At 37.7% G+C, this 27,966-nt stretch overlaps 1 protein-coding gene across 7 annotated transcripts in view; it reads left to right on the top strand.

Annotated features, from left to right (window-relative positions):
- The window catches only part of Plcb4 (phospholipase C beta 4), a 399,208-nt gene that overhangs the window by 333,232 nt on the left and 38,010 nt on the right, over positions 1–27,966 (top strand). For all 7 annotated transcript variants that reach the window (XM_026385783.2, XM_077799625.1, XM_026385781.2 and 4 more), the window contains 5 exons: positions 1,429–1,531; positions 2,834–2,998; positions 5,385–5,589; positions 22,498–22,586; positions 23,292–23,442. In XM_026385783.2, the coding sequence (XP_026241568.1) occupies positions 1,429–1,531; positions 2,834–2,998; positions 5,385–5,589; positions 22,498–22,586; positions 23,292–23,442 (713 nt within the window). The remainder of the gene's footprint in view (positions 1–1,428; positions 1,532–2,833; positions 2,999–5,384; positions 5,590–22,497; positions 22,587–23,291; positions 23,443–27,966) is intronic.

The raw sequence follows: 27,966 nt of genomic DNA, 5'->3' as shown, positions 1-27,966 counted from the left end.
ATTCTTTATCTACCCCATTTTACTAAGCAGGATTTTTTTATCTACAAGTTTTCAGAATCATACATACTCCAGAACTTAATTACCTCACTATAAATTCAATAACAGAGGTTTTTATATCTGAGGCAAGTAATGATCCATGCTCATTTGAACAATACCCAGAGACATGAGCATTAAATATGTGTACTTTTACTGATGACAAATACATAAATGAAGTTAATTCCATGTATAATGAAATCATAGGTGTCAGGTTGAATTTATTTCAATTGAGGATAAACCTTTGTCCTCTCTTGATTCTTTTGCATGTCTTGTAAGTAGTGGTTATTAAAAATTAGTGCTATGAATTTTGTTCCAGTTTACTTAAAAAGCAGTCTTTTAAAAATTTGTGAGCCAGGAAGTAAAATAGAAAATAGTAATTCCACTGAAATGCTGAAATGTTAAACAAAAATATGAAATTAGAATTTTTGGAGGAGTACTGGGGATGGGACCCAAGGATGCTGTACCATTGATCTATAGTCCCAGACCATTTTATTTTTTTATTTTGAGACAAGGTCTCACTCAGACTGGTCTCAAGTTGCAGTCCTCCTACCTCAGACTTCTGAGTTGCTAGGATTGAGGCACGCACCACTGTGTGCAGCTGAAGTTAGAATTCTACAAAGATTTAAAAGCTTTGTGGCCATTTTTTTTCCTCGCATCTGTCCTTGAACAGTACTATAAAAAAATAATATCAGATCACAGCCCAAAGGCCTCAGGATTAATTCTGTGGAGTCCTGTCCCATTCCATAATGAGACTGTCAGACAATTAGTTTTGGACAGTGGCTCACCCTGTGAAATATCTTAATTTTCATTATTGAAAATAACCCGTCAAGATGCAAATTTTCTGCAGTTGTGGGTTAGGAAATGGCTCTTCAGTGTACACATGCCATACCTCTGCCTACCTGACAGGTGGTTCTTTGCCAATATGCCCACATGCTCAAATGACAGCCCAGTTATCTGAAACAATCACCACATACATTCCCAAGGGTGCATTACATTTTTCTCTGCTGTGTGCTTTGAAAAACATAAAAACCATAGTTAGGAAGGAAAGAGCCAAATGCATATTAACACATGGACATTATAAGACTCTTGCTTAAACTGGATTCTATAAGGATGGAGAAGGAGACTCAAGATTGGCCAAGTCAGAAAGGACTCATTTTCTTTGAACACAGCATGTCCTCTGTGGCAAGTGTTGTTGTCTGATGTTCTTCATCATCATCTAAAAGGGCAAAAGCATCCTCCTCCGTCTTCAGGACCCTCTACCTAAAAACCGACCTCATAATTATACATGAGGAAATAGAAGGATTAAGTGTTTCAAAAACCTTTTTTTTTTTTTTTTTTTTGTCTTTCTAAAGGTCTATGAGTACAATAAGCTTCCTCTGTGTTTTCTACCAGGTACCTGCTCAAACCAGATTTCATGAGGCGGCCTGACCGAACATTTGATCCCTTCTCTGAAACCCCTGTGGATGGGGTTATTGCAGCCACATGCTCGGTGCAGGTAACATCCCTGCTCATCAGATTGTGTAAATGTATATGCAAATGGTCCTGGACAGAACCCACTGGTAAAATATTTAATGTCAAGTTGCCAGATCCTTATGTCACTTATGTCAAAAATCCACCCTCCTCCCTGCGCCTTTTCCATAGAACACACATTTTTTTTAACTAGTAAAATTGTGAATTACTTTTGGTAAGAAAAACTATCAAAAAATAACTACTACATGATGAAATTTTCTATAAAATTCTAGAAAATGTGAGATATGGTGATAGAAAGTAAATCAGTGATTGCCTCTGGACACAGTGGAAGGAGAGAAAGATGATTATAATAGGGCTCCAAAAATCTTGGAGGTGATGGAAGTGCTTGATACCTTAATCACAGTGATAGTTTCACAGATATGCTTACTTGTCAATTTCAATATGTGCAATTTATGATAGGTCTGTTGTACCTAAAAAAAAAAAAAAAACCTTTCAAAATTATTAGCTACTAAATAATATGGAAGGGAAATTAATAAAGGGCTATAGTTATTTGCTAAGTAAATGAAAAAAACAGTCACTCCATAATTTTTTTAGTAGTTATAATTTTGCACTGGTCATAGACAACCAATGTCAACATCAGTCAAGAGGTGAAGAAAAATAGACCAATCCTGGTATTGTTTTCCTTTTGTTTCTGTGTGCCTTTCTCCCTCTCCCTCCCTCTCTCTCTTTACTGGGGGACACCAGAGATTGAATCTGGGGGTGCTTAATCACTGAGCCATATTACCAGTCCTCTTTTTAATTTTATTTTGAGAAAAGGTCTAAATTGCTGAAGGCCTTGCTTAATTACTGAGGCTGGCCTCCAACTTGTGATCCTCCTGCCTCAGCTTCCCAAGTCACTGGGATTACACCATGCCCAGCTTATGTCTCTCTTCAAGACTTTTGAAAGAATTCAGTAATGGCATGACAGAATTTCAGAGCTGTGAAGGGATCTTAGGGCATGCCTGAATCCATCACTTCTTGTTTCTTAGGCATGGATACCTAAGTGAGACAAAGGTGCTCTGGAAACTAATTATTTGTATTATATGATCCATGTATACTTTTCTCATTCTTTTTCTAGGCAGTTTTAGAAGTCATGACCTTTGCCAAGAACTGTCTCTTCTTTTTGCATTTGGTATTTGGTCAATAATGTTTTGGTTTACTAAAAATGTATACGTGTCCATTGTTCATTGAAATCCCCTCCTTAAAAACACAATTTTTTATTTCCTAGATATTCTTTGCTACTGATATTTGCACTGAGTTCATTTCCTTCTCTTTCATATTGCTGAAGGTCATATCAGGGCAGTTCTTATCAGATAAGAAGATTGGCACATACGTTGAAGTGGACATGTATGGGCTGCCCACTGACACCATACGAAAGGAATTCCGAACTCGTATGGTTATGAACAATGGGCTCAATCCAGTTTACAATGAAGAATCGTTTGTGTTTCGGAAGGTAGGACATTGTCAATGTGTCAAAGCCACGCTGATAACATAGGAGCCACATTTCAGTGCCCAGAATCTACGTGATAGAGGGACATCTTGTTTTAACCCGCCATCTTGTTTTCATCCTTTCTTCCAATGTGTAATTTCTATTGTAACTTCTGTATCTATGTCCAGTGATTATTGTTTTTGTTTGGTATGTTCCAAATTGCCTTTCCTCCTTAGAGGTGGCCACCTCCTATGTGGCAGTGCTCAAGCTCGAGGTTTACAATCTGCTGAGAATGTGAATTAACTTGTGGACATCATGGTACTTTGAGAAGTTCTTCCCTCCCCTGAAGTTGGTGGTAACTTGCACTGTTCATTTAGCTGAGAGGTCAGGTTAAGATGCTACCCTCAAAACTGAGACCAATAAATGCCATTACATGGGTCACTTTATATAGTCATGTCCCTTCAGAAAGTGTGGAACCTGTCACTACTCACAGATTTTATGCTTCATGTGTGAGTTTTCAGTGTTTTACTTTTTTCTCTCGTTCCTACATGCTGGATCAAAAGAACAATCACAGCCTTTCCTCTAATGTTCAGATTTTTTTAATATTTATTTTTTAGTTATAGTTGGACACAATACCTTTATGGTATTTATCTTTATGTGGTGCTGAGGATCAAAACCAGGACCCTGCACATAATAGGTGAGCTCTCTACGGCTAAGCCAGAAACCCAGCCCTAATGTTCAGATTTTAATCTCTTATTCATTCTCCCCTTTTGTTTCCCTTGTCAACTGAAGATGCTTTGAAAAAAAAAAAACAACACTCATTGGAAGTACTGCCAAAAAGATCTCTCTCTTACTTGTTCTGATATCCTGACCAAAATGATTTCTCAATTCTTTCAGCATAGGCTTTCCAGGTGGTTCCACTCCATTTATATGTCACGGAACACAGACAATCAGCTGCTTGTCTTGAAAGGTTAGGGATTATCCATTTTAGAGTACAGTAACTGGCTTATATAAGCCAAATTAAGGGAGATCTCTGTGGATTTGATAAATCAGGCCATTTTGAAATTTGAGTTCCCCAAACACCATTATCCATTGCACTCCCATCAGCATTCTTGTGATGTGGGGTGAATGAGCTGTGGTTTCCCCCTTTTTCTTCCCTGGTCTTTGCAATTAGTTACAGCTGGATATGTTGCGGGTATGAAATTGTGTTCTTTGGCATAAGTAATTATCCCCTTACACATTTGTAGAAATTCAGAAAGTTTTCTCAGGTACTCTTTTTTTTTATGAATAAGGATATATCAACTTGGTTTTAATATGTCATATTTCTGAGCCAGAAACAAAATGCCAATTCTGGATCCCTTTCTGTTCTTGAGAAGCTAAATTGCCACTCAGAGATATCAAGTGCTTTGTCTCCTTTCTCATTCTTGTTCCTTTTTTGTTGTTTGCATCATTATCACAAGGCAGAAGTGTCTTAAGCCTAAACTCCCAATCATATAAGTAAAAAGAGTGAGGACAGTGGTTGAACTTTAACTAGACTCACCTCTTCATCTTCGTGGAGTTGGAATTAAATTATATTATCCAGATGAAAATAGGCTAGCTACCCATTGAATAGCCTAGACACAGCATTCAGATCAGCCAGGATGTCCTGGTTGCTCTCAAGAAGCTAATCAAAAGGCATTCCTAATTAAATACATCGGATTTTCTTTTGTCCTGTTGTTATTTTGTATCTTAATAGAGATTCTGCCATCTGAATTCAGATTTTATGTCCATTTATTCAGTTTAGGGATGACAGATATCTTAAAATCAGCATATCTTTATATTTCTTAGACTATTAATGTTTTTAGCTGCTTCTTCCTCTATTTAAATATACAAAAATGTGAAAGAAACAAGGATAATTCAAATGAATACATGGATTGTCTTTTACAAATGAAACATTTCAAAGGCACTTTACACATTCTTAAAAACAGGTATGCTAAATGTCAGAGCAACCCAGGTCATGAGACAGTTTATAGGATTAGAAGGCAAGAGCTGCCATGATTAGTCCCCACTCTGTCACTGACAATCTCTGAGGTTAATAAAAGTCACTGATTTCTCAGAGTCTCCTTTGTATCACCCATGACACGAGGAGGAATGGGGAAAGATGACAAAGATTTGAGTCATAATCTTTAATATTCATTCCAACCAACACTTTTGATGACTTCCAGAAAACCTGTTCCAATTACCTTTCTTAGTGTGTTGGTTGGCCTTGTAGCTTACAGAGGACACCTTAGAAATGCTAATGAATCATCAATTCACTTTCACCATAAAGGTATATTTACAAGCAGTGTGGATTTGGTCCAGATTCTTAGAGTCGTGGTTCTTGGGAGCTGTGTTACAAAAACCAATGAGAAGTCTTGTTCTTTGTTTGTAGGTGATCCTGCCAGACCTGGCTGTCTTGAGAATAGCAGTATATGATGACAACAACAAGCTGATTGGCCAGAGGATCCTTCCACTGGATGGCCTGCAAGCAGGCTATCGACACATTTCCCTTCGGAATGAGGGAAACAAACCATTATCACTGCCAACAATTTTCTGCAATATTGTTCTTAAAACATACGTGCCTGATGGGTTTGGAGGTAAGATAAGCAGGTGGTTAGAGTATGATACAGATGTGGTACTAAATTATAGAATTGTAAAATATTCAGCCTATCCTGAAAAAAGGAATAACAATGGTGTCCTTCCCACCTATGCTGCAAACCCTGGTCATATTGAAGAAAGTAAGGATAAATGGTAACCTCAGATTTCACAATAGGAAATGAAAGGACAAGGATAGACTATAATGTCTTTTCTTATTTTAAAATGTTATGCTGCCCAGCAAAGTGGCTCATGTGTGTAATCCCTGCAGCTTGGGAGGCTGAGGCAGGAGGATTGCCAGTTGAAAGTCAGCTTCAGCAAAAGCAAAGCACTAAGCAACTTGGTGAGATTCTGTCTCTAAATAAATACAAGTTAGGATTGGGGATGTGGCTCAGTGGTCAAGTACCCCTGAGTTCAATCCCAGGTACCAAAATAATAATCATAACAATAAAATGTTATGCTTTTATAATATTTTTTAATTTCTATAATTTTTATGAAGGTTTTATTTGTACTACCAAAGTGAGAAGAAAAATGATATGAAACACTATCTTATCAATTGGCATCACTCAATGGTCTTATATTGAACTCGGTTAACAACATACCTCAATTTTCTTCCAAATTCATAAGGCAATAATTTCTTAAAATTCCCAGTCATCAACCCATATTGGCATTTCTAAGGTAATCTGTGGGAAGAATCCAAATTGTATCATATGATAGGATTTTGACTACACCCAAATATGTTAACTCTCCCTAGCCTCCAATAAACCAGGGACATAAAAAGGGGGGGGGGCATGATATTCTCAGAGTCATCATACAGAAGGAAACAGCCCAGCAGAGTGACCACATCACCTTAGCCAAGGTCTCAAATCCTAACTGTCCACTGATGGCTAGTGGTCTTGAGAACAAGATGGAACCTCTCAAACGTCTCGTTTTGACACCTGCAAAGACAATACAACTACATCAAGTTCAAAAAGTAAATTAAGCCGTGAAGGTTTTGTCAGTCTCAAAATCCATAGTACATATTCCTTCTTTCTTCCACTTTTTTTTTTTTTTTTTTTTTACCAAAATTAAGTAAACTAGAAGCAACATGATATAGCAGCAGACAAAAGAACCCATAAAAGTGGTGGGGCAAGGGTGCTGTGGGGCTGGATAAGTGGAACAGAACAGGAGACCAGAAGCCTGGATTGTGTTTGGGAGCTGTGTCCCCACCTGTGGTAAACCCCCAAATCCTGCCTGTGTTGCAACACAACAGGGGCCTGGAGGCCTCAATGGATGCTTTAAATGATCTTCCACATATTTGAGCGTAGGAAGCAAAGAATGTGTGATGAATACCTAATGTACTTTAGAAGTAGTTTTATACATCCATATGGTGGAAAAATTTAAAATTTTGCCCCTGTGTGGGTTAAATTTCAGATGAAACTATAATTCCTTTCTGGGAAAAGAGCCATTTGATTAGGAAAGAGGGAAATAAAATTTGTTGAGCTCCTGTATTGTGCCAGGCACTTTAAAGACAGTCCAAAAATGTGAAATTGTCCTGAATGAATATGGGCATATGTAGATCTATGCTAAAGAAATATCTGTTTTTATAATGTAACTTATCACCAGTGTTGGCATCTAAGTATTGACCCAAATTAATCTCTTGAATAATAGTCCACCAAGTATTCTTCCCTACCAGGTCCCTGTGACTGATTCTATTCTATTCTAGAAGTATTTGAAATTTTCGTGCCATGTTACAGTTGATGGGATTCAGCAGTTGATGTCTTAACCTCTGATTTGACTTTCAAAGACAGTTGATTCAGAATTCACTGGGCCTTTCTTTTATTTGTGAAGAAACTGAGGGAAGATGTTACAAGGTTTAAGGGTCTTATCTGAAGATAACCAGAGAAGAATATGGGGATCACCTTTCTCCAAATTCTTGATCCCTCTTGATGTACAGATGTATTCATTTTCTTCTGCTTAGCCACCTCCCACATTCAGACCTACATAATAAATCAGTGAGCTAGGATATCTATAGAGTCCATGTTCCTAGAATATTGATGTTCTCTGTTGATTCTGTAGGAACAAGTTCAAAGTGAAACTACTTCATCACACTCCAGCATTTCCTAGAGGAAAGAAATAGGTGTTGATATGCAGGATCACATTTTTATTTGGCTAAAGAAAGATAATGTGTATTCATTACTTCATTCCCCAAATACATACAATAAGTTTATTCCATAAAAGGTAGGGCAGCTAAAATATATATCAGAAATTAATTCCGATTACACAAAAAGAGAATAACAGTTCCCCATTAATCCTCTGCCCAGGGTGAACTCCTGTTTACTTTTATCACATTTCTTTTTACATTTTATAATAAAAAACTTGCATATTAACTGTGCATCCTCATTTGCTCCCCACCCCCGCTTTTTTTCACTTAAAGGAGAATGTCCCATGTCTTGAAATATTTTTTTATATTTTTATCAGCTGCATAGGATTACATTTTATTATTCTAGTTTAGTCACTGAAAAACAATGAAGTCATTTCCACTTTTGTCTCTTAGAAACAATATTGATAAGCAATTCAGTGAGACCCTGTCTGTAAATAAAATACAAAATAGGGCTGGGGATGTGGCTCAGTGGTTGAGTGCCCCTGAGTTCAATCCTTGGTACAAAAAAAAAAACAGAAAAAGAAAGATTATTGAACCTTAGAACCCTAAATATAAGGTTTTAGAATATTTGTCATCATTTCCTGAAGATGAATTCTTTGAAATGGATTTATCACACCAAGGAGTACATGAGTATTTAAAGCTTCAGGTACAGGTTGCTGAATAGCAAGTGTATGATAAAAATTTTCCAACATTTACCTATTTAAAGAATACATTGATATTTCATTGATGTAATCAATGAAATAGTTTGTAACTGTTTTTTGTAACTATTTTTCTTCTTTAAGATATTTGTATAGTAGTTATTGTTTAGTATCTACTATACAAATAACAAAGAAGAAATGTAAAGCTGAAAAAGTGGTATACACTTAGCCTGAAGAATTTTCCACCTGTGTGCGTATATATATATATATATATATATATAGGTTTATTCATATGCATAAATGTGACACACTGTATGGTAAATGTTGAAAGAGTAGTAGAGCCAAAGGGCATTGAGAACATTGAACTACAGAGTGATTAGCTGGAGTGGGCTGAGGGAGACTTCAGTAGTGGGACATTGAGAGATGACCCATCCTTAATCTGAAAATCTGGCATCCAAAATGTTCTGAAATCCAAAACTTTTTGTCTTGGCAATTTTCTTTTAAGTTTTTTGGTTCTTTTTAGTTATACATGACTGTAGAATCCATTTTGATATCATTATGCAAGCATGGAATATATCTTATTCTACTTAGTACCCCATTCTTGTGGATGTACATGTGTTGGAATTCACTGTGATGTTTCCATGTATCTACATAGGACAATTATGTCAGATTTATTCCACTGTCTTTCCTTCTTCTATCCCCCCTTCCATTCCCTATTGTCTAATCTACTGAACTTCTGTTCTCCCTGCCTCCTTATTTGGATTAGCTTCCACGTATCACAGAAAATATTCAATCTTCAGTTTGGGGGGACTGGCTATTTCACTTAGCATGATGGTCTCTAGATCCATCCATTTACTAGCAAATGTCACAGTCATTCTTTATGGTTGAGTCATACACCATTGTGTGTGTGTGTGTGTGTGTGTGTGTGTGTGTATCACATTTTCATTATCCACTCTTCTGTTGAAGGATACTTGGTTGGTTACATAGTTGAGCTATTGTGAATTGAGCTGCTATAAACACTGATATGTCTGCATCACTGTAGTATGCTGATGTTAAGTCCTTTGGATGTATACCAAGAAGTGGGATAACTGGGTCAAATGGTGGTTCTGTTCCTTTTTTGAGGAATCTCCATACTAATTTCCAGAGTGGTTGCACTTCTACCAGCAGTGTATTGTAGGACTTTTCCCTTTTCCCCACATCCTTGCCAGCATTTACTGTTGCTTGTATTCTTAATAGTTTTCATTCTGACAGGAGTGAAATGGAAGTCTGTGTATTTTCAATTTGCATTTTTCTAATTGCTAGAGATGTTGAACTTTTTTTCATGTTTGTTGACTATTCATATTTCTTCTTCTGTGAAGTATCTGTTCAGTTCCAGACACTTATTTTTTTTGGGGGGGGTTAAGTTTTTTGAGTTCTTTATGTATACCAGAAATTAATGCTCTATCTAAGGTACAGGTGGCAAAGATTTTCTTCTATTCTGTAGGTTCTTTTTTCATACCTCCCACGTTTTTGGAGAGGCAGAATTAATATTGTCAAAATGGCCATACTACCAAACGTGCTCTACAGATTCAATGCAATTCCCATCAAAGTTCCAATGGTGGTCTTCATAGAAATAAATGGAAAAGGCAGTCATAAAAATTTCTTTGCAAAAATAAGAAACCCATAAATAGCCAAAACAATCCTTAGAAAGAAGAGTGAAACAGGAGGCATCACAATACCAGACCCTAAATTATTCTATAGAGCTAGTAACAAAAACAGCATGGTATTGGTGCCAGAACAGGCATGAAGACCAATGGAATAGAATGGAAGACACAGAAAAGAACTCACACTAATACAGTTATCTCATACTAGACAAAGGCACCAGAAACATACATTGAAGAAAAGATAGCCTCTTCAACAAATGGTGCTGGGAAAACTTGAAGTCCATGTGTAACAAAATGAAATTAAACCCCTATCTCTCACCCTGCACAAAACTCAACTCAATGTGGATCAAGGACCTAAGTATTAGACAGAAACCCTGCACATACTAGAAAAATTGTAGGCCCCACACTCTAACATATCCTCTTAGGAACTGAATTTCTTAACCAGACTCCTAAAGTGCAAGAAGTAAAATAAAAAATCAATAAATGGGATGGCATCAAAAAACTTTCCTTTTTTTTTTCACATCATTTTGATGATGAAAAAGTTTTGGATTTCAGTGATTTGAGTTTGGCCTAGTAATGCTCACAGTGATGGCTCTGCCACTTTATCTCTGTCCAGCTCTTTGGATTGGATCAGTATTTAATCCTACAAATTGTCTTCACACTGCTTGTTCTCACTGTCATCAATTCTGGTTTCTAAAAAAAAATTCTTAATTTTTGCTAGTAGTGGTAGTAAAAATGATATCTTATCATTTCAACTTGCTTAATTATGAATCAGACTGAACATATTTTTATATATTTCTTGGTCACTTGTATCCCTTTCCTACAAGTTCCCCTTTGGTACCCTTTTTCTTATTGGTTGTTGTTTTTAATTAGGTTGTTCCTAGTTTCCCTTAATTGTTTAAATCAAAATTTAATCTACTCATAACATCTCTCTCCTGGGCCCTTTTCTGTCTCCCTGTTTCATAATCTCCAAGGTAGTCTCAGATACAATTTCAATGTCTATATAAAGTTCTATGAATATAATGGTTGATGATTCAAAGACTATTCTGCTTGGCTGATAGGAGGCTATTTCACTAAGGTCACATAGCTGTTACCTAAGAACTGCTGACTATTGGCCATCTGACCTCATAGAATTAAGCAGAATGCTTTATATCTTAGTGCTCTTATTGGATAACATTGGTCCCCACCTCACAAAACAAGGATCAAATGAGCTCTTGGAACAATACTGACCATAGCAGTCCCTCTATTAATTTTCTTTTCCTTTTTGTGTATTTTTAACAAGGTAAAGAAAAATCCATTGGTTCTATTTTCTTCACTCACCATAACTTACCCTTTAGTTTGTATGAAATGCCACAGTCAATATATGTGTCATGGTCATCCTAAGAAAAATCTCTTAACCCTGTGCCTACTAAGAAGTTTCAGAATTCTAATGCATTGGTATCAAAGTCAGGTGGGTGGCATCATTTTACAGAAACAAGAAAAATGTTCCTAAGGCCTTTCCAAGTTTAGACAAGTGTGTACAGGAGTTCCTGGTCACTTATTTTTTGGAGTTATATTCCATGAGGTCACTGTACGGTGATGGATTCCTACAGATGAGGAACTTTTCTGCTTTTGTAATTGTTCCTAATTAATTCTGCCCTCCTGCATCTGGAACTCTGTAGAGACTTTGAACTGTGGCTGACCCAGCTACCCCTCAACATGAAATAGCTCCAGAGCCCATTTTCTTCACCTGCTCCTCTTTCACTCTCATGAGTTATCTATTTTCTGTCCTTGCCCCCTAGAAAACAGAGGCCATCAAATCTCCTCCTCATTACTACTGTATAATAACTCCCAAAACACACAAAAATATAACCGAACCAATATGAAGTCTTAGTTCATTTTCTATTGATATACAGAACAACTGAGACTGGGTACTTTATAAAGAAAAGAGGCTTACTTCAAAGTTCTGAAGGCTAGAAGTCCAAGAAAGGGCTGCAACATTTGCTTGGCTTCTGATGAGGACTTTGTGCTTTTCCATGCATGATGGAAAAAGCAGAAGGGCCAGTGAGAGCTTACAAAGAAATGAGGGGACAAATGGGACTGGACACTTTTACAACCACATGCTTTCAAGATAACCCACTCTTACAGAAACTACATTAATCCCTTCATGAGCATGGAGCCTCCATGATCTAAACACCTTTTACAGGCCCCCACCACTTCTCAGTATCATTACATTGACAATTAAATTTCAGTGAGTTTTGATGGGGACAGACCACATTCAGAGAATATAGCACATGGCTACCTTGAATGTCGGAACTTTCATGGAGAATTCTGTTTCTCAGCAGTCCGGATTCGAACTATAATGATTCTCTTAGTCAGCAACTAAATTTTGGCATAATAAAGAAAATGGTAATATTTAGGAAACAGATGACTCGGAATGAGTGAAAAAGCTTTGTCTTAATTCTTTCAATATTATTTTGCTACTGAATATGAAAAAAAAATGAGTCCTATCTTTTACTCCCACATTCACATACAAATAGAAATTCTAGGTTGGGTGCTAAGGGCCATTTTGCCTTTGTCAAAGAGCGGGGGGGGGGGGGTCTCTGTTGCTTTGTCTATGGGTGCAAACGCTGCTGGCAAGAGAATTTACTCATCATGCAGCTTTGTCACCATTAGCCATTGCTGTTGGGGACAGGAAACAGTTGCAGGGCCAGTGACAATTAAAGGAGTGTCAGAATTTCTGTTTTCCCACTCACTGTTGATTTGAATGGGTTTTATCATTTTCTGCCCTTTTGTTATTACTAAACGGTTCCAGAATATATGGAGCCTCAGCTTTATATTTAAATGACACTCAGAGCTGTTTCCTGGGCCTCTCCAGATTACGTTCCTGGAGCAGTGCTCATCATTACTTCTGTAGCTATAGATTTTGTCTCCTTTTCTGCAGGTTGACTATTTTACATAAAGCAGGATGAAGTGACCATTTGTTTATTTGCCTGCTTCCCCCTTTCCGCCTCCCCTATGCTTAAAGATACATCGGGAGGTAGGCGGCATGTTTCTCCTTCACTCTGCCCACAACCTCATGCGGTTGTTTTCCAACCCTTTCCAAAGATAGATGGCTGTTTCTTACACCAGATATTTCCAGAGAAGGAGCATCCTCAATTAAAGTGCCATTCCTGATGCAGGGATCTCAGGACTTCTTGATGCAAGTTAAAGTTGCTGGACTTTGTCTTCTCCTTAGTGAATGCCAAAATGTCATAATTTCAGATTCTTTCTATTCAGTATGTACTGAAAACTCAATTTGCAGGCTCATAGTATTATCTTTTATTTCTTTGGAGCAAGAGCTTAAACCCAGGACCTCACACATGTAATATATATTTTTTATGGCCTTTTCTGAGGTACTAAAAATAGAACTCCAAAAAGAGCTGGGCATGGGAAGACATACCTGTAATCCCAACAACTTGGAAGGCTGAGAAAGGAGGATAGCAAGTTCAAGGCCAGCCTGGGCAACTTAGTGACGTCCTTTCTCAAAAGATAAAATAAAGAGGGATGGGACTGTAGCTCAATGGTAGAGTGCCCCTGAGCTCAATCCACATTACCACAAAAAAAAAGAAAGAAAAAAGAAAAATAATTCCAAGAATAGATCTGGAGGGGAAGGAAGCAGGATAGATTCTGCTGATATACATTGGAGAGGCTGGAAATGTAGCTCAGTAGTAGTGCATTTGGCTAGCAGGTGCAAGTCCCTGGCTTCAATCCCCAACACTCAAAAAACCAAACAACAAAAAAAAAGTTCACTGGATATTTGTATATTAAGCAATTGATATAGGCTCCTTAATACAGTGTCCTGAGATGTCTTATGAATATTACAAGAAGAGAGAGCATAAGTATTTCCCAGTCATATTTGACCAACGGATACTATTGCCCTGAGCACCTATTTAAAAATCTATTATTGTAGGAAATGCAAAATGAAAGATCTATTATTGTGGCAAATGGCTAATCATTTGGTAGAAGGTAAGAAGGTTATGAGATTTGTTGTGAGATTTGTTGATCTTTATTAGCATCACTTCACAGCCAATAGGAAATGTGTTTCTCTTCTGCCACTGTCTCTTGATTACAGAAATAATAGAGTGGAGATTCTGAGGGAACCTGAGCCAAAAACAGACACAGAGGAGTGACAAGGGGGAGTCTTGGTGCTCAGTACCAAGACACCCAAATCCCTTGAAAAACAATGGTTAAGTAAACACATTTAAAAAACCTTACTTCTTCCCAAAACAGAGTATCTCAAAGTCTATATTAGTGGATTGCTATCTTCTCCTTAATGCTTAGGGACACCTAAATTGATGCTTTCAATTCTATATGGAGGTGAGGAAGGAAGAGTGGGAGAGAGGGAGGGAAAAGGAAGCACAGTATATATGGAGTCTTCACCAAAAGAGAGAAATAGATGGTACTTTTTAAAAAAATACAGAAAAGCAAAACTTCAGTTAAACCTAGAAGGAAAAAGCACATGAGATGAAGCAAATTGGTTTCTTTTTAAATAGACAGGTTCCAGAGCCCCTGCTGCGGCCTCAGAGGGTCCAGAATATTTGAGCTTACCTTATGGGTTCTCTGCAGAGTGAGGAGTTTATGTGTGCAGCTCTGTACCCTGTCTAGGTGTACAGTGTGGCTAGGCTAGACATATTCACCTGCTAACAAATGCTGATCAGCATTTAAAATCAGTTCCTGCCAATGCCCTGAGGGGCCCTTACCTAAATGGGATATACGCACGCACACTGGCCTCACCCCCAACCAACTGAACAGAGCCCAGTAAAATGTCATATTGGCACCAAAGAAAAAGACTATGTTTGCTTGCATATGCAAAATGTTGACTAAGAATATGCCAGATTTATTTAGGCATTTCTTCAAATCATTTTTCTGTGCTAAGGCAAGGAAAAATAAATAAATAATATTTGCAAATAGATTTATCCAAGTATGTAGGTATTTAACATTTGAGGTAATACTTCTGATTTCCTAGTTACACATTATTTTAAATGTGACTATTAAAAATTAATTTCCTTTTTTAGTGTGTGGCACTCTGTCATCTATCAGTTATCTACATAGCTATCTATCCTTCTATCTATCTGTCTCAATATCTCAGATGTTCATGCCTCTGGTCAGAGGACAAAGTGAGTTAAAATGCGGAAATTATAGAAAAGAGGCTAATGCCTGGTTTCCCTAGTGATGAACACTTTTATGAAAAATTTGATTGGAACTTTCCTGATTATTCAGTTGTTTCCCTTCTGCATAGATCTATAATTCTAACTGCAGAATAAGTACCTGCCACTGCATGACAAAATTAGATATTCTAAAAGTATCTTAATTTGTTATTTGAAATTTCCCATGAATAAAACAACCATTTTCAGTAACCTGGTAACTTTAGCCTTATCGTTGACCTTTAGTCCTTTTGTAATCACCTTTTTTTGTTCCATGAAAGTTAATTTAAACAAGTTTTTATTAAAAATAAATAAATAAATAGCCGATTATATGACTTTAAGGAAACTATGTAAAACATGAACTCAGGTGCAAAAGTCATAGCAAAATATGCAAAAACTACAGTAGTTTCTGAAGATGGAAGGATTATGGATTGTTTGATTCTTCAGTGCCTTGCTTTAACTGGTTTTAATTGACTAAAGCATTATCTGTTATTCCTAATGGTAGTACTTCCAGTTATCCCTCAAAAATGTCATTAACTCTCTTTAGGCCTTCAAATTGTACATTAAAGACAAGCAAGTACATATTTCCTAACAAGCCATCCCTGTGGCTCACCTACTGAAATGTGCTATTGGGATTGAACACAAAGCAAAGTGTCTCTGATGTGTCAGAGTAGGGAAAAGCCTAGACTGGAGGAGACCTTCTCATCCAGAGAAAGATGAGATAGTTAAGTGGACACAAGTTAAACCTCACTTTGCCCTTTGACAGTGTGGTTGAAAAGACAAAGAGGCATTTGGGAGTCAGACACAGTTGAAAAGTCCAGCTTGGTCAAAATGCATCCCCGTGTGCTATATGTGATTCATAAGGCCCATCCCATGGCATGCGGATGACTTGAGGAAACTCTTGTGCTGCTCCTAACACATCATTTCATGGTAGATGACTGGTGACCACAGAGCATAGGGATCCAGTGCAGCAAGGAGCTGAGTCAGCATCAGAGCAGCTCTCATAGCTTCATATGTCCTCATTATGAAATGCAACTGAAGAGAGATGACAGTACCGTGAACAGTATTGGTGGGTGCAAAGTATTACCATGAGGGACAGCAGTTGGTTGTGAAGGGAAAGAGCCATATTTTATAGAGATGCAGAGATCAAGATGAGCCTGCTGGATAAATTTACCATCCCAAGAGGAACAACCAGGCTTTATGTCCCTCCATGTGATGCATATGAATTCACAGCACCTTCTGTCAAGTATTCTTGCAAAAGGAGAATGTCAAGCCTTAGAGCTGGAAAAAAAATGGAGATAAGTGCAGAATAAGGGACATTTTTATAGGGCACCTGATATGTCTTGGATCCATGCAATATAAAAATCAAATAGAAGAGATTAACTTCAGAGACATAGTATGTCAGTGACATAGAGTGGACTTTGTATCTTGATTCAAACAAATCTACTCTAAGTGGGGAAAATATTAAGGTGGACTATGTATTATGTCATCGTAAGAAATCACTGCCAAATTTGTTAGATAGGATATTATTATTTGTTATGGTCAGCTTTTTCATCACCATGACCAAAAGACCTGACAAGAACAATTTCAAAGCAGGAAAAGTTTATTTGGGTCTTGGTTTCAGAGGTTTCAGTTCATAGTCAGTTGACTCCATTGTTCTGGATCCCAGATGAGGCAGAACATCATGGCGGAAGGGTGTGGAGGAGGAAAATAGCTCAGGACATAGCAATCGGGAAGGAAAGAAAGAGATCTACTCAACAGGATCAAAATATAACCCCAAAAGACTTTCCCTCCAGTGACCTGCTCCTCCAACTACACACCACCTGCCTATAGAGTTAAAATAGGTAAATTCCTAAATATTAACTCTCAAAAATAATTGTGATTCTTTCCCTGAGCAAGGTTTAAGAATTAATTTGTCCACATCCATAAAAAAGGGGCAAAATGTTCTCAGGGGCCACTTGTGATAACCAAAATTAGACTTCATCATATACTACTAGTAAAAAATAATTTGATCACCTCTGGACAGATCTTCCAAACAAAAGTTAAACAAGGAAACTATAGAACTCAATAACACAATTAACAACCTAGACTTAATTGACATATATAGAATTTACCACCCAACATCAAGCAGTTACACTTTTTTCTCAGCAGCACATGGATCCTTCTCAAAAATAGATCATATATTATGTCACAGGGCAACTCTTAGACAATATAAAGGAGTAGAGATAATACCATGCATCTTATCTGATCATAATGGAATGAAACTGAAAATCAACGATAAAAGAAGGAAGGAAAAATCATGCATCACTTGGAGAATGAACAATAGGTTACTGAATGATCAATGGGTTTTAGAAGACATCAAGGAGGAAATTAAAAACTTCTTGGAGTTAAATGAAAACACAGACACAACATATCGGAATCTATGGGACACATTGAAAGCAGCTCTAAGAGGAAAATTCATTGCTTGGAGTTCATTCCTTAAAAAAAGAAAAAACCAACAAATAAACGATCTCATACTTCATTTCAAAATCCTAGAAAAAGAAGAGCAAAACAACAGCAAAAGAAGTAGAAGGCAAGAAATAATTAAAATCAGAGCTGAAATTAATGAAATCGAAACAAAAGAAACAATTGAAAAAATTGATAAAACTAAAAGTTGGTTCTTTGAAAAAATAAATAAAATCGACAGACCCTTAGCCATGCTAACGAAGAGAAGAAGAGAGAGAACTCAAATTACTAGCATACGGGATGAAAAAGGCAATATCACAACAGACACTTCAGAAATACAGAAGATAATCAGAAATTATTTTGAATCCTTATACTCCAATAAAATAGAAGATAGTGAAGGCATTGATAAATTTCTTAAGTCATATGATCTGCCCAGATTGAGTCAGGTGGATATAGACAACCTAAACAGACCAATAACAATTGAGGAAATAGAAGAAACCATCAAAAGATGACCATCTAAGAAAAGCCCAGGACCGGATGGGTATACAGCAGAGTTTTACAAAACCTTTAAAGAGGAACTAATACCAATACTTTTCAAGCTATTTCAGGAAATAGAAAAAGAGGGAGAACTTCCAAATTCATTCTACGAGGCCAACATCACCCTGATTCCAAAACCAGACAAAGACACTTCAAAGAAAGAAAACTACAGACCAATATCTCTAATGAACCTAGATGCAAAAATCCTCAATAAAATTCTGGCGAATCGGATTCAAAAACATATCAAAAAAATTGTACACCATGATCAAGTAGGATTCATCCCTGGGATGCAAGGCTGGTTCAATATACGGAAATCAATAAATGTTATTCACCACATCAATAGACTTAAAAATAAGAACCATATGATCATCTCCATAGATGCAGAAAAAGCATTCAACAAAGTACAACATCCCTTTATGTTCAAAACTCTAGAAAAATTAGGGATAACAGGATCATACCTCAACATTGTAAAAGCAATCTATGGTAAGCCACAGGCCAGCATCATTCTGAATGGAGAAAAATTGAAGGCATTCCCTCTAAAATCTGGAACAAGACAGGGATGCCCTCTCTCACCACTTCTGTTCAACATAGTCCTCAAAACACTCGCGAGAGCAATTAGACAGACGAAAGAAATTAAAGGCATAAAAATAGGAAAAGAAGAACTTAAATTATCACTATTTGCAGATGATATGATTCTATACTTAGCAGACCCAAAAGGGTCTACAAAGAAACTATTAGAGCTAATAAATGAATTCAGCAAAGTGGCAGGATATAAAATCAACACGTATAAATCAAAGGCATTCCTGTATATCAGCGACAAATCCTCTGAAATGGAAATGAGGACAACTACTCCATTCACAATATCTTCAAAAAAAATAAAATACTTGGGAATCAACCTAACAAAAGAGGTGAAAGACTTATACAATGAAAACTACAGCTCCCTAAAGAGAGATATAGAAGAAGATCTTAGAAGATGAAAAAATATACCCTGTTCATGGATAGGCAGAACTAACATCATCAAAATGGCGATATTACCAAAAGTTCTTTACAAGTTCAATGCAATGCCAATCAAAATCCCAATGGCATTTCTTGTAGAAATAGATAAAACAATCATGAAATTCATATGGAAAAATAAAAGACCCAGAATAGCAAAAACAATGCTAAGCAGGAAGTGTGAATCAGACGGTAAAGCAATACCAGACTTCAAACTATATTACAGAGCAATAGTAACAAAAATAGCATGGTACTGGTACCAAAACAGGCGGGTGGACCAATGGTACAGAATAGAGGATACAGAGACTAATCCACAAAGTTACAACTATCTTATATTTGATAAAGGGGCTAAAAGCATGCAATGGAGGAAGGATAGCATCTTCAACAAATGGTGCTGGGAAAACTGGAAATCCATTTGCATCAAAATGAAACTGAATCCCTTTCTCTCGCCATGCACAAAAATTAACTCAAAATGGATCAAGGAGCTTGATATCAAATCAGAGACACAGCGTCTGATAGAAGAAAAACTTGGCTATGATCTACATATTGTGGGGTCGGGCTCCAAATTCCTCAATAGGACACCCATAGCGCAAGAGTTAACAACTAGAATTAACAAATGGGACTTACTCAAACTAAAAAGTTTTTTCTCAGCAAAAGAAACAATAAGAGAGGTAAACAGGGAGCCTACATCCTAGGAACAAATCTTTACTCCTCACACTTCAGATAGAGCCCTAATATCCAGAGTATACAAAGAACTCAAAAAATTAGACAATAAGATAACAAATAACCCAATCAACAAATGGGCCAAGGACCTGAACAGACACTTCTCAGAGGAGGACATACAATCAAACAACAAGTACATGAAAAAATGCTCACCATCGCTAGCAGTCAGAGAAATGCAAATCAAAACCACCCTAAGATACCATCTCACTCCAGTAAGATTGGCAGCCATTATGAAGTCAAACAACAACAAGTGCTGGTGAGGATGTGGGGAAAAGGGTACTCTTGTACATTGCTGGTGGGACTGCAAATTGGTTCGACCAATTTGGAAAGCAGTATGGAGATTTCTTGGAAAGCTGGGAATGGAACCACCATTTGACCCAGCTATTCCCCTTCTTGGTCTATTCCCTAAAGACCTAATAAGAGCATGCTACAGGGACACTGCTACATTGATGTTCATAGCAGCACAATTCAAGATAGCAAGATTGTGGAACCAACCTAGATGCCCTTCAATAGATGAATGGATAAAAAAAAATGTGGCATTTATACACAATGGAGTATTACTCTGCATTAAGAAATGACAAAATCATAGAATTTGGAGGGAAATGGATGGCATTAGAGCAGATTATGCTAAGTGAAGCTAGCCAATCCTTAAAAAACAAATGCCAAATGACTTCTTTGATATAAGGGGAGTAACTAAGGACAGAGTAGGGATGAAGAGCATGAGAAGAAGATTAACATTAAATAGGGATGAGAGGTGGGAGGGAAAGGGAGAGAGAAGGGAAATTGCATGGAAATGGAAGGTGATCCTCAGGGTTATACAAAATTACATACAAGAGGAAGTGAGGGGTAAGGGAAGAATAATACAAGTGGAAGAAATGTTTTACAGTAGAGGGGGTAGAGAGAGAAGAGGGGAGGGGAGGGGAGGGGAGGGGGGATAGTAGAGGGTAGGATAGAGAGCAGAATACATCAGACACTAGAATGGCAATATGTAAATCAATGGAAATGTAACTGATGTGATTCAGTAATCTGTATATGGGGTAAAAATGGGAGTTCATAACCCTTTTGAAACAAACTGTGAAATATGATATATCAAGAAATATGTAATGTTTTGAACGACCAACAATAAGAAAAGAGAAAAAAAATAAAATAAAAAAATAATAATAATAATTTGATTCAGCATCTGTGGAGGGCAATTTGGCAAAAACAACCACAATGCCAATACACTTCCTTAGCTACCGTTCTAGCTTCTAGGAATTATCCTTTGAACACATACAAAGCTATTGCTGTGAAGTGTTCATGGACATTCACCACAGCAGTATTTTAATAGCAAATAACTGAAAGGATCCCAATTGTTTACCAATAGGAAACTGGTTAAACAGATTACCGCTATCCAGGAAAAGGAATATTAAGCAGCTTTTACAACTAACATAAAAGATCAAAATTGCCAACATGGAAGTATTTTTAAGATATGTGAAATTTTAAAAACTAGTACAGAAAACTATGAAACCATTTGGAGTCTTAAAAAAACTAGAAGCATACAGGCAATGAATAACAATATTTACCTTTGAGGTATAGGATTGGCAGGAATTTTTTACTTTATACACTTTAACATTTACCATGGGCTTATTTAATTTTGTATTTAAAAAAGGAAAGGAAAACATTTAAACAGAATTATATATCCCATGTGCTGAGAAAATTCATCTTAAAAATGTAATTAGGAAAGTGATTCTGTTAGGGAAAAATATGTAAACCAAAGCCATTTTTAAAATTTGTAAATTACAGAATGTTTTAGGAAGAGCAATTATTCCTTCTATATGTTGGTAAATTATGCAAAATTATATGAAACTCTGAAAGTACTTGGAACTCGTCAAACAATGTTATATAAAAGATGAAATTTTACTGTTTTTTTTAAATATTGTTTAATTACACATGGACACAATACCTTTACTTTGTTTATTTATTTTTATGTGGTGCTGAGGATTGAACCCAGTGCCCCACATGTGTGAGGCAAGCGCTCTGCAACTGAGCCACAACCCTAGCCCCGAAATTTTACTGTTTTTTAAGTGCAAGTCCTAGCTGGGAAAACACTGGAGAAATATTTCAGTTTAGCTACCGTGGAAATAAAATTAGCTTTAACTAAACATTAGCCTTCTGAATCTTAAAATAAGATAGTGTTAGTGGCACCTCCCATAGTTCTACATTCATCATCTCATTGATCTCACATTAACTCTGCAGGGCAGGTGGTATCTACCCCAATCTTCACCTGGGGAAACTGATGCTGGGGGCATAAATCAACTTGCTCAAAGGCACACAAAGTAAATGAAAAGAGCCCATGGCAGCTCATTTGGTTTGCCCTGCCCTCCATCTTCATTATTTGGGGAACAACAAAGAGGGCAGAGGAAATCATTTGGTCTTTGACTCTTGCCTTTCTTTATTTCTTGTTGTTGTTGTTGTTGTTGTTTGCAACTAGCTGTGCTTTTTATACCCATGTATTTCATCCTAGGAGAAGACGCCTAATGGGAAGCTTCACAGGTGTCCAGGATTATGGAGAATTTATTAGCTGTATTTTTTTGATGTTTTCATTAAGTCAGAGAATTGACAGCTCTTGCGTCTTCTTTTTCAGATATTGTGGATGCTTTATCAGATCCAAAGAAATTTCTCTCAATTACAGAAAAGAGAGCAGACCAAATGAGAGCTATGGGCATTGAAACTGTAAGTAGACATGGTTGATTAGATATAGTCAAGGTGGGGGAGTTTGGTCACCAAACCCTGATTACAAATGCAAGACAAAGTAATAAATTATTGAAGGTGATTTAAAAACTGAGCTTATTGATTTCCTAATAGTTTCAAGGGTCTACAACAGTATAGGCTATTGAGTAAAATGTGGCTACCATCAGAAAAAGCCATTTCAATGATAGTAGCTTAGCACATGTGAGGACCCCTGCCCCATTAGAAATGAAATGGAAACCATCTGTGATGATATTAGAGCAATTTACAATATAAAATGCTTTTGAAGAACCAACTAACCCAGTTCAGTGAATGAATGAAGACAGCATTTGTGATTGCTTCTTCATTTTTAACCCTTGTATCAATGCCTCCCATTCCAGTTCATGCTTTGTGGATTCTTTTATTTTTAAATGTTTTCTTTGCCAAACTCCTCCTTTTAGAGTAGAAGCAGCCCTCTCTCCAGGAGCTGGAAAGGTGTACCATTATCTTTCCTTGTCTCCATCCTTTGCCTTATGCCTAAGGAATCCATATCCTCTCTACTCCTCCCAGGCAAAGATCCTTTCAGAGAGTAAAACCCCAGGGCAGGGGAACAGGAGAGGCTGAGACTAGATGGAATCCATTAAAACAATGTGTAAGATATTCAATCTTGGGTGACTTTCATTTGGGTCAGTCTGAATGTTTTTGTTCCAGAGTGACATAGCCGATGTGCCCAGCGACACTTCCAAGAATGACAAGAAAGGAAAGGCCAACCCAGCCAAAGCCAACGTGACCCCTCAGAGTAGCTCCGAGCTCAGACCCACCACTACAGCCGCCCTGGGCCCCGGCGTGGAAGCCAAGAAAGGTGCAGTAGAGTTGTGGGGCTCCTTACCTCTTCTGGCAATTGGAGCCGCTATTAAAATTGTCTTTCATAAGGGGATTTAGAATCACTAATTTTGCCAGTTTTCACTTGATCTTAAAACTGCAAAGGAGCACATTTTCTTATGGATTAGACAAAGCACTTAATTTCCCTGTTTAATAGGGGGTGAAAACTGGGCACAGTGGTGCACACCTGTAAATCCCAGTGCCTCTGGAGGCTGAGACAGAAGGATCAAGAGTTCAAAACCAGCCTTAGCAAAAGCAAGGCACTAAGCAATTCATTGAGACCCTGTCTCTAAATGAAATACAAAATAAGACTGGGGATGTGGCTCAGTGGTTGAACCCCTGAGTTCAAAAGAAAAGAAAAAAAAATATATATATATATGGAGTCAACATTTGTGCTTCAGCTACTAGAGCCTCTGTACCTTAGTTACATGGGATGCAACATCCATAGTTTGAGAAAATGTTTTAGTTCAGTGCCCTTTGTGGATTAAAAAAAAAAAAAAAGCCTCTGACATAGTCCTGTTAGTAGCTGACTCATTCCCACTGTCCTATGGATACTGTGCTTCTCTTGATAGGCAATGGGCTCATGAACCAATATTGTAACTATTTGGACATTTCTAAAATTCCTTCATTGATATGTCTCCCAATCACCATGCATAGATATTTAGCACTCATGATTATTTACTTATTTGTGGCATTATCAGATGGACATTTGAAAGCCATTTCCACCTGGTTACCCACGGATGAAAGGAAAGCTCTTGAGAGGTATCATCACCCAATATTATGTCCCATGTGCTAGTATCCAGCCAAATGGGCTGGTTATTTAAAGTTGGCTTTGATTCTAATTGGCTAGACTTCTATTCTGCTTGAATGGTGCTCATCCTACACTGATAATTAAACATTTTAAATATCCTCCTTGACCTTGAATCATTTACGACAGTCACTCTTCTTACAGCAATAAGAATTTTTCTTTCACCTTATGGATTTTTACTGTCAGTTTTGTTTATTCATTTATGCATGATTTCAGTGTCCTCAATATAAGGAAATCAAGTTTTTCTTACACTTATGTACACACAGTGCTGCAGTTAAAATTAAGAAGTGACAGACTTTTCCAATCCAAAGCAATGTAGCAATTTAGTGGGAAACTGTGCACTGAGCTTTGTGAAACAAATTAGAAAATGAGAAGGCACAAAGTATCTCAGTTTGCCCTGGTCCTGCAGCTGTTTGTCTGTTCTTTCTTGAAAAGAACATGGAGCAATGTAATGACACAGGCTTTGGGCATTGCATACTGGCCCTGGTCATTATGAACATTAGCCACTCAGACAGAGATGGACAGTGGAAAATGAGGGAGCTGTGTTAAAGTTCTTGTCTCACATCCACCAATACATAAAGACATTAGAAATTATAGGGTGTTAGGTAGCCTGAGAAAGAGTGTGACCAACTTAAGACAGCTGTGATCCTTGTTCCAGAGGGAACATGCTTGTGTTTAGAGCTGCTTTACCTTGGTTCCCAAGAAGTCTGCATTTGAAGGAGCCAAGCAGTGTCACTCTGCTCTATTCTTCCCCACGGATGCTCTGACAAGAAGGGTCTTCCTATTGTTCATCTGGGCAGCTTACTCAGGACACCTGAAAGTGGGGAGGAGGGTAAGGGCCTAGTCGAGCTGGACCTTAAAACATAGATCTGATTCAAATGGAAAGTTTCAGAAGGATGGAGAAGCCCCAGAGATGGCAGCCTGGGCAGGAACAAGATGGAAAGCAATTCAGTGCAGGGAAAGAGGGCACGGGCAATGCTAATAGGTCATGGCAAGCTTTCTTCCTGGTCTGGAAAGGTTTCTTGGATCACCCCAATAAGGAGATGGGGCACAGCAATGAATGAAGAATTTTAAGGAGATAGTATTGTCTTGGCAGAAGAATTAATTGAAAGGGCAAGATGCTAAGATTCATTGAGAATCATGCCTCTATCACAGCATATACCGTGTTATATTTATAGGGTGTTATCAACCAGAGAAAAAGGTTTACAGGTGAGACCCACCTCATCATCAGTGTGTTTCTGGGACCATGTCTAAGAAGGGTTGATCAACATTTCTTCTTAGAAAGGAGGTGGCTCATGAAAGAATGACAGTAGAAAAGGAGGTCCTGGATAGAGCTAGGAGCAGTCAGAAGGAGAAAAAGAAAGGGAAGGAAGAATAGGAAGGAAAAAGGGTAAAAAGAAAGATAAGGAAAAACAGGAAGGAAGAATAGCTTGAATATGAGCCTTGGAGAGGGAAAGGGTCAGTGAAAACTCAGAGACTTCAAAGTGAGGTCCCAGAGCTGGATGGTAAGCAAAGTGGAGTTGTTAAGAGGAGGAACTGTTTTTGAGAGTCATTGAGAGGAGGAAAATAATTCTGATTCTGAACATCTGTAAGTTCAAGCTGTTGCTGATACAACTGTGGTAGATTAAGAGGAGGAAGGAGGGACGGATCAAGTGGAGGGGTGATAAGAATAGTTACGCAGAATGAAGAGAAAATAGAAAGAAAAAAGAGAGGTTTATAAGAAGAAATAGTTCCCAGTGGTTTATGTATATATACATAAAAGTGAAATTAAAAAAAAAACAATAAATAGAAGGAAGATATAGAGAATAGAGGAAAGGGAAGCAAAGAAGAGTGGGGGGAGAAGAGAAAATACTGGGGACTGAGGTGGAGCAAATTACACTGCATGCTTATATGATGATGTCAGAATGAACCCCAATGTTATGTATAACTAAAGGCAGTAATAAAAAAAAATACAAAAACAGAAGAATTCGTTTTGAGAAGGAATCATGGACAGGACTCAGGAACTTATAACTAAAAATTACTGTGGAGCCAGGGATACTTGGATGATGAGGGTGGGAACCTGGCTTTTAAAAAAGCTTGATATGGCATAAGACATGGAATGCCGGCTCTGGTGGACCACTGGTGTTGTCAGTAGGAACTAAGGAAGAGAAACAGAAGGAAAAAACAAAAGAGAGGCACTGGTGAAACAAGGCCCTGAGCGAAATCCCATGTGTCAAGGGTATAATATACAGCCTAGTGGATTCTCCAAAGGTGAGGCACTCGCTGGGAGGGTCTCAGAGTGCTTCTCCTGGATTTACAGTGACTGCACCCATGCTGCTTCATAACCTTTTCCATTTTAAAGACAAAGAAGTAAAAAGAAATTACTCAGTTCCTAGTTAATTTTCAAATTAGGGATTGAGAGAAAACAGGTGATTTTAGAGGAACTATGTTGATAAGAATGAAACTTTATATAGTGGAAATTCAATTAGCCAGAATCTTTGGAGCCTGAAATGTGCTACTTGACCTACTTTCCTACCAGAGAATCCTGTAATTGCCCACCATCCAAGACAGAGACCTGTAGCCACTTGTGGCTTTTTAATGTATTTAATTTCATTTAAGCTTGAGAATTAAACCTTGAGTTTGTTATTCACACTTGCAATATTTTAGGTGCTCAGGAGCCACACATGTAGGTGGTGGCTCTCTATTGGACACCTCGCACATAGGACACTTCCATTGTCATCCAAAATTTCTACCCATGGCTGGGGTTGTAGTTCAGTGGTGGAGCACTTGACTCGCACGTGTGAGACACTGATCCTCAGTACCACATAAAAATAAGTAAAGTAAAGGTATTGTGTCCATCTACAACTAAAAAAAAAAAAAAAAAAGAAAAAATTACAAAAGTTTTACTGATCACACTGCTCCAGGCAAATAGATAGAACTGAGTATATATAGTTTCCTTATCTGTAAAATGTGTGTTTCTTTGTTCTAATTAGATCATTTATAGGAACCAAAAATTTTACAAGTTATTTGTCTTTCTCCAATAAATGTTATTGAGGGAGGTGTAAGTTTTTGCAGGTTCCTGCTTCTCAATATTTAGAAAAAAGAAAATCTACTCATCTGGGTCAAGATTATAGAGTAGTTGGTAGATCTCTGAAGAATCTTATATGCCTCCCAAATCCTGCATATTCCTTTTATAGGCTAGAGAACTGAGACTCAAGGGTAAAGAGCTATTAGCTGTGCCAGGATTCAGTTCCCTGCCCTACACCACCTTTTCACTTACTCTCTGCCAAAAAGCAGGAAGGTGGCTTATGATCTCAGACACAAGACATCAGAGAGGGACCCCACAAACCCTTCACACTCCTCTCCTAAAATGTTATAGATGCCAACCCTAATTTCTCTCCTCTAAGACTCTGCCTCTACAGCCTTCCCACCCTCATACTGGATGTGCAGATCTTAAAATGAGCCAAGCTGGAGAAATACTGGCCTGGGACTTGATGCTGGATGTTTCTTGAATGTATCCTACCTACCCTGGACTTTGGGATTCTAATGGAAATCAATTACAGTGCAGAGGACACATTCATTTTGTTGGCCCCAAATGAAAATCTGTGAACAGAAACCACTAAGGATTCAGATTCTTCTGCAATGGTGGTTGCCATAACAACACCTGGGCTAGCTTTACTCAGATAGTTGGCTGACTTACTGCATTAATGTAGGTTC

The sequence above is a fragment of the Urocitellus parryii genome, chromosome 6, assembly GCF_045843805.1.
Source record: "Urocitellus parryii isolate mUroPar1 chromosome 6, mUroPar1.hap1, whole genome shotgun sequence".
Taxonomy (NCBI): Eukaryota; Metazoa; Chordata; class Mammalia; order Rodentia; family Sciuridae; genus Urocitellus; species Urocitellus parryii.
This window is presented reverse-complemented; position numbering and strand designations above follow the sequence as displayed.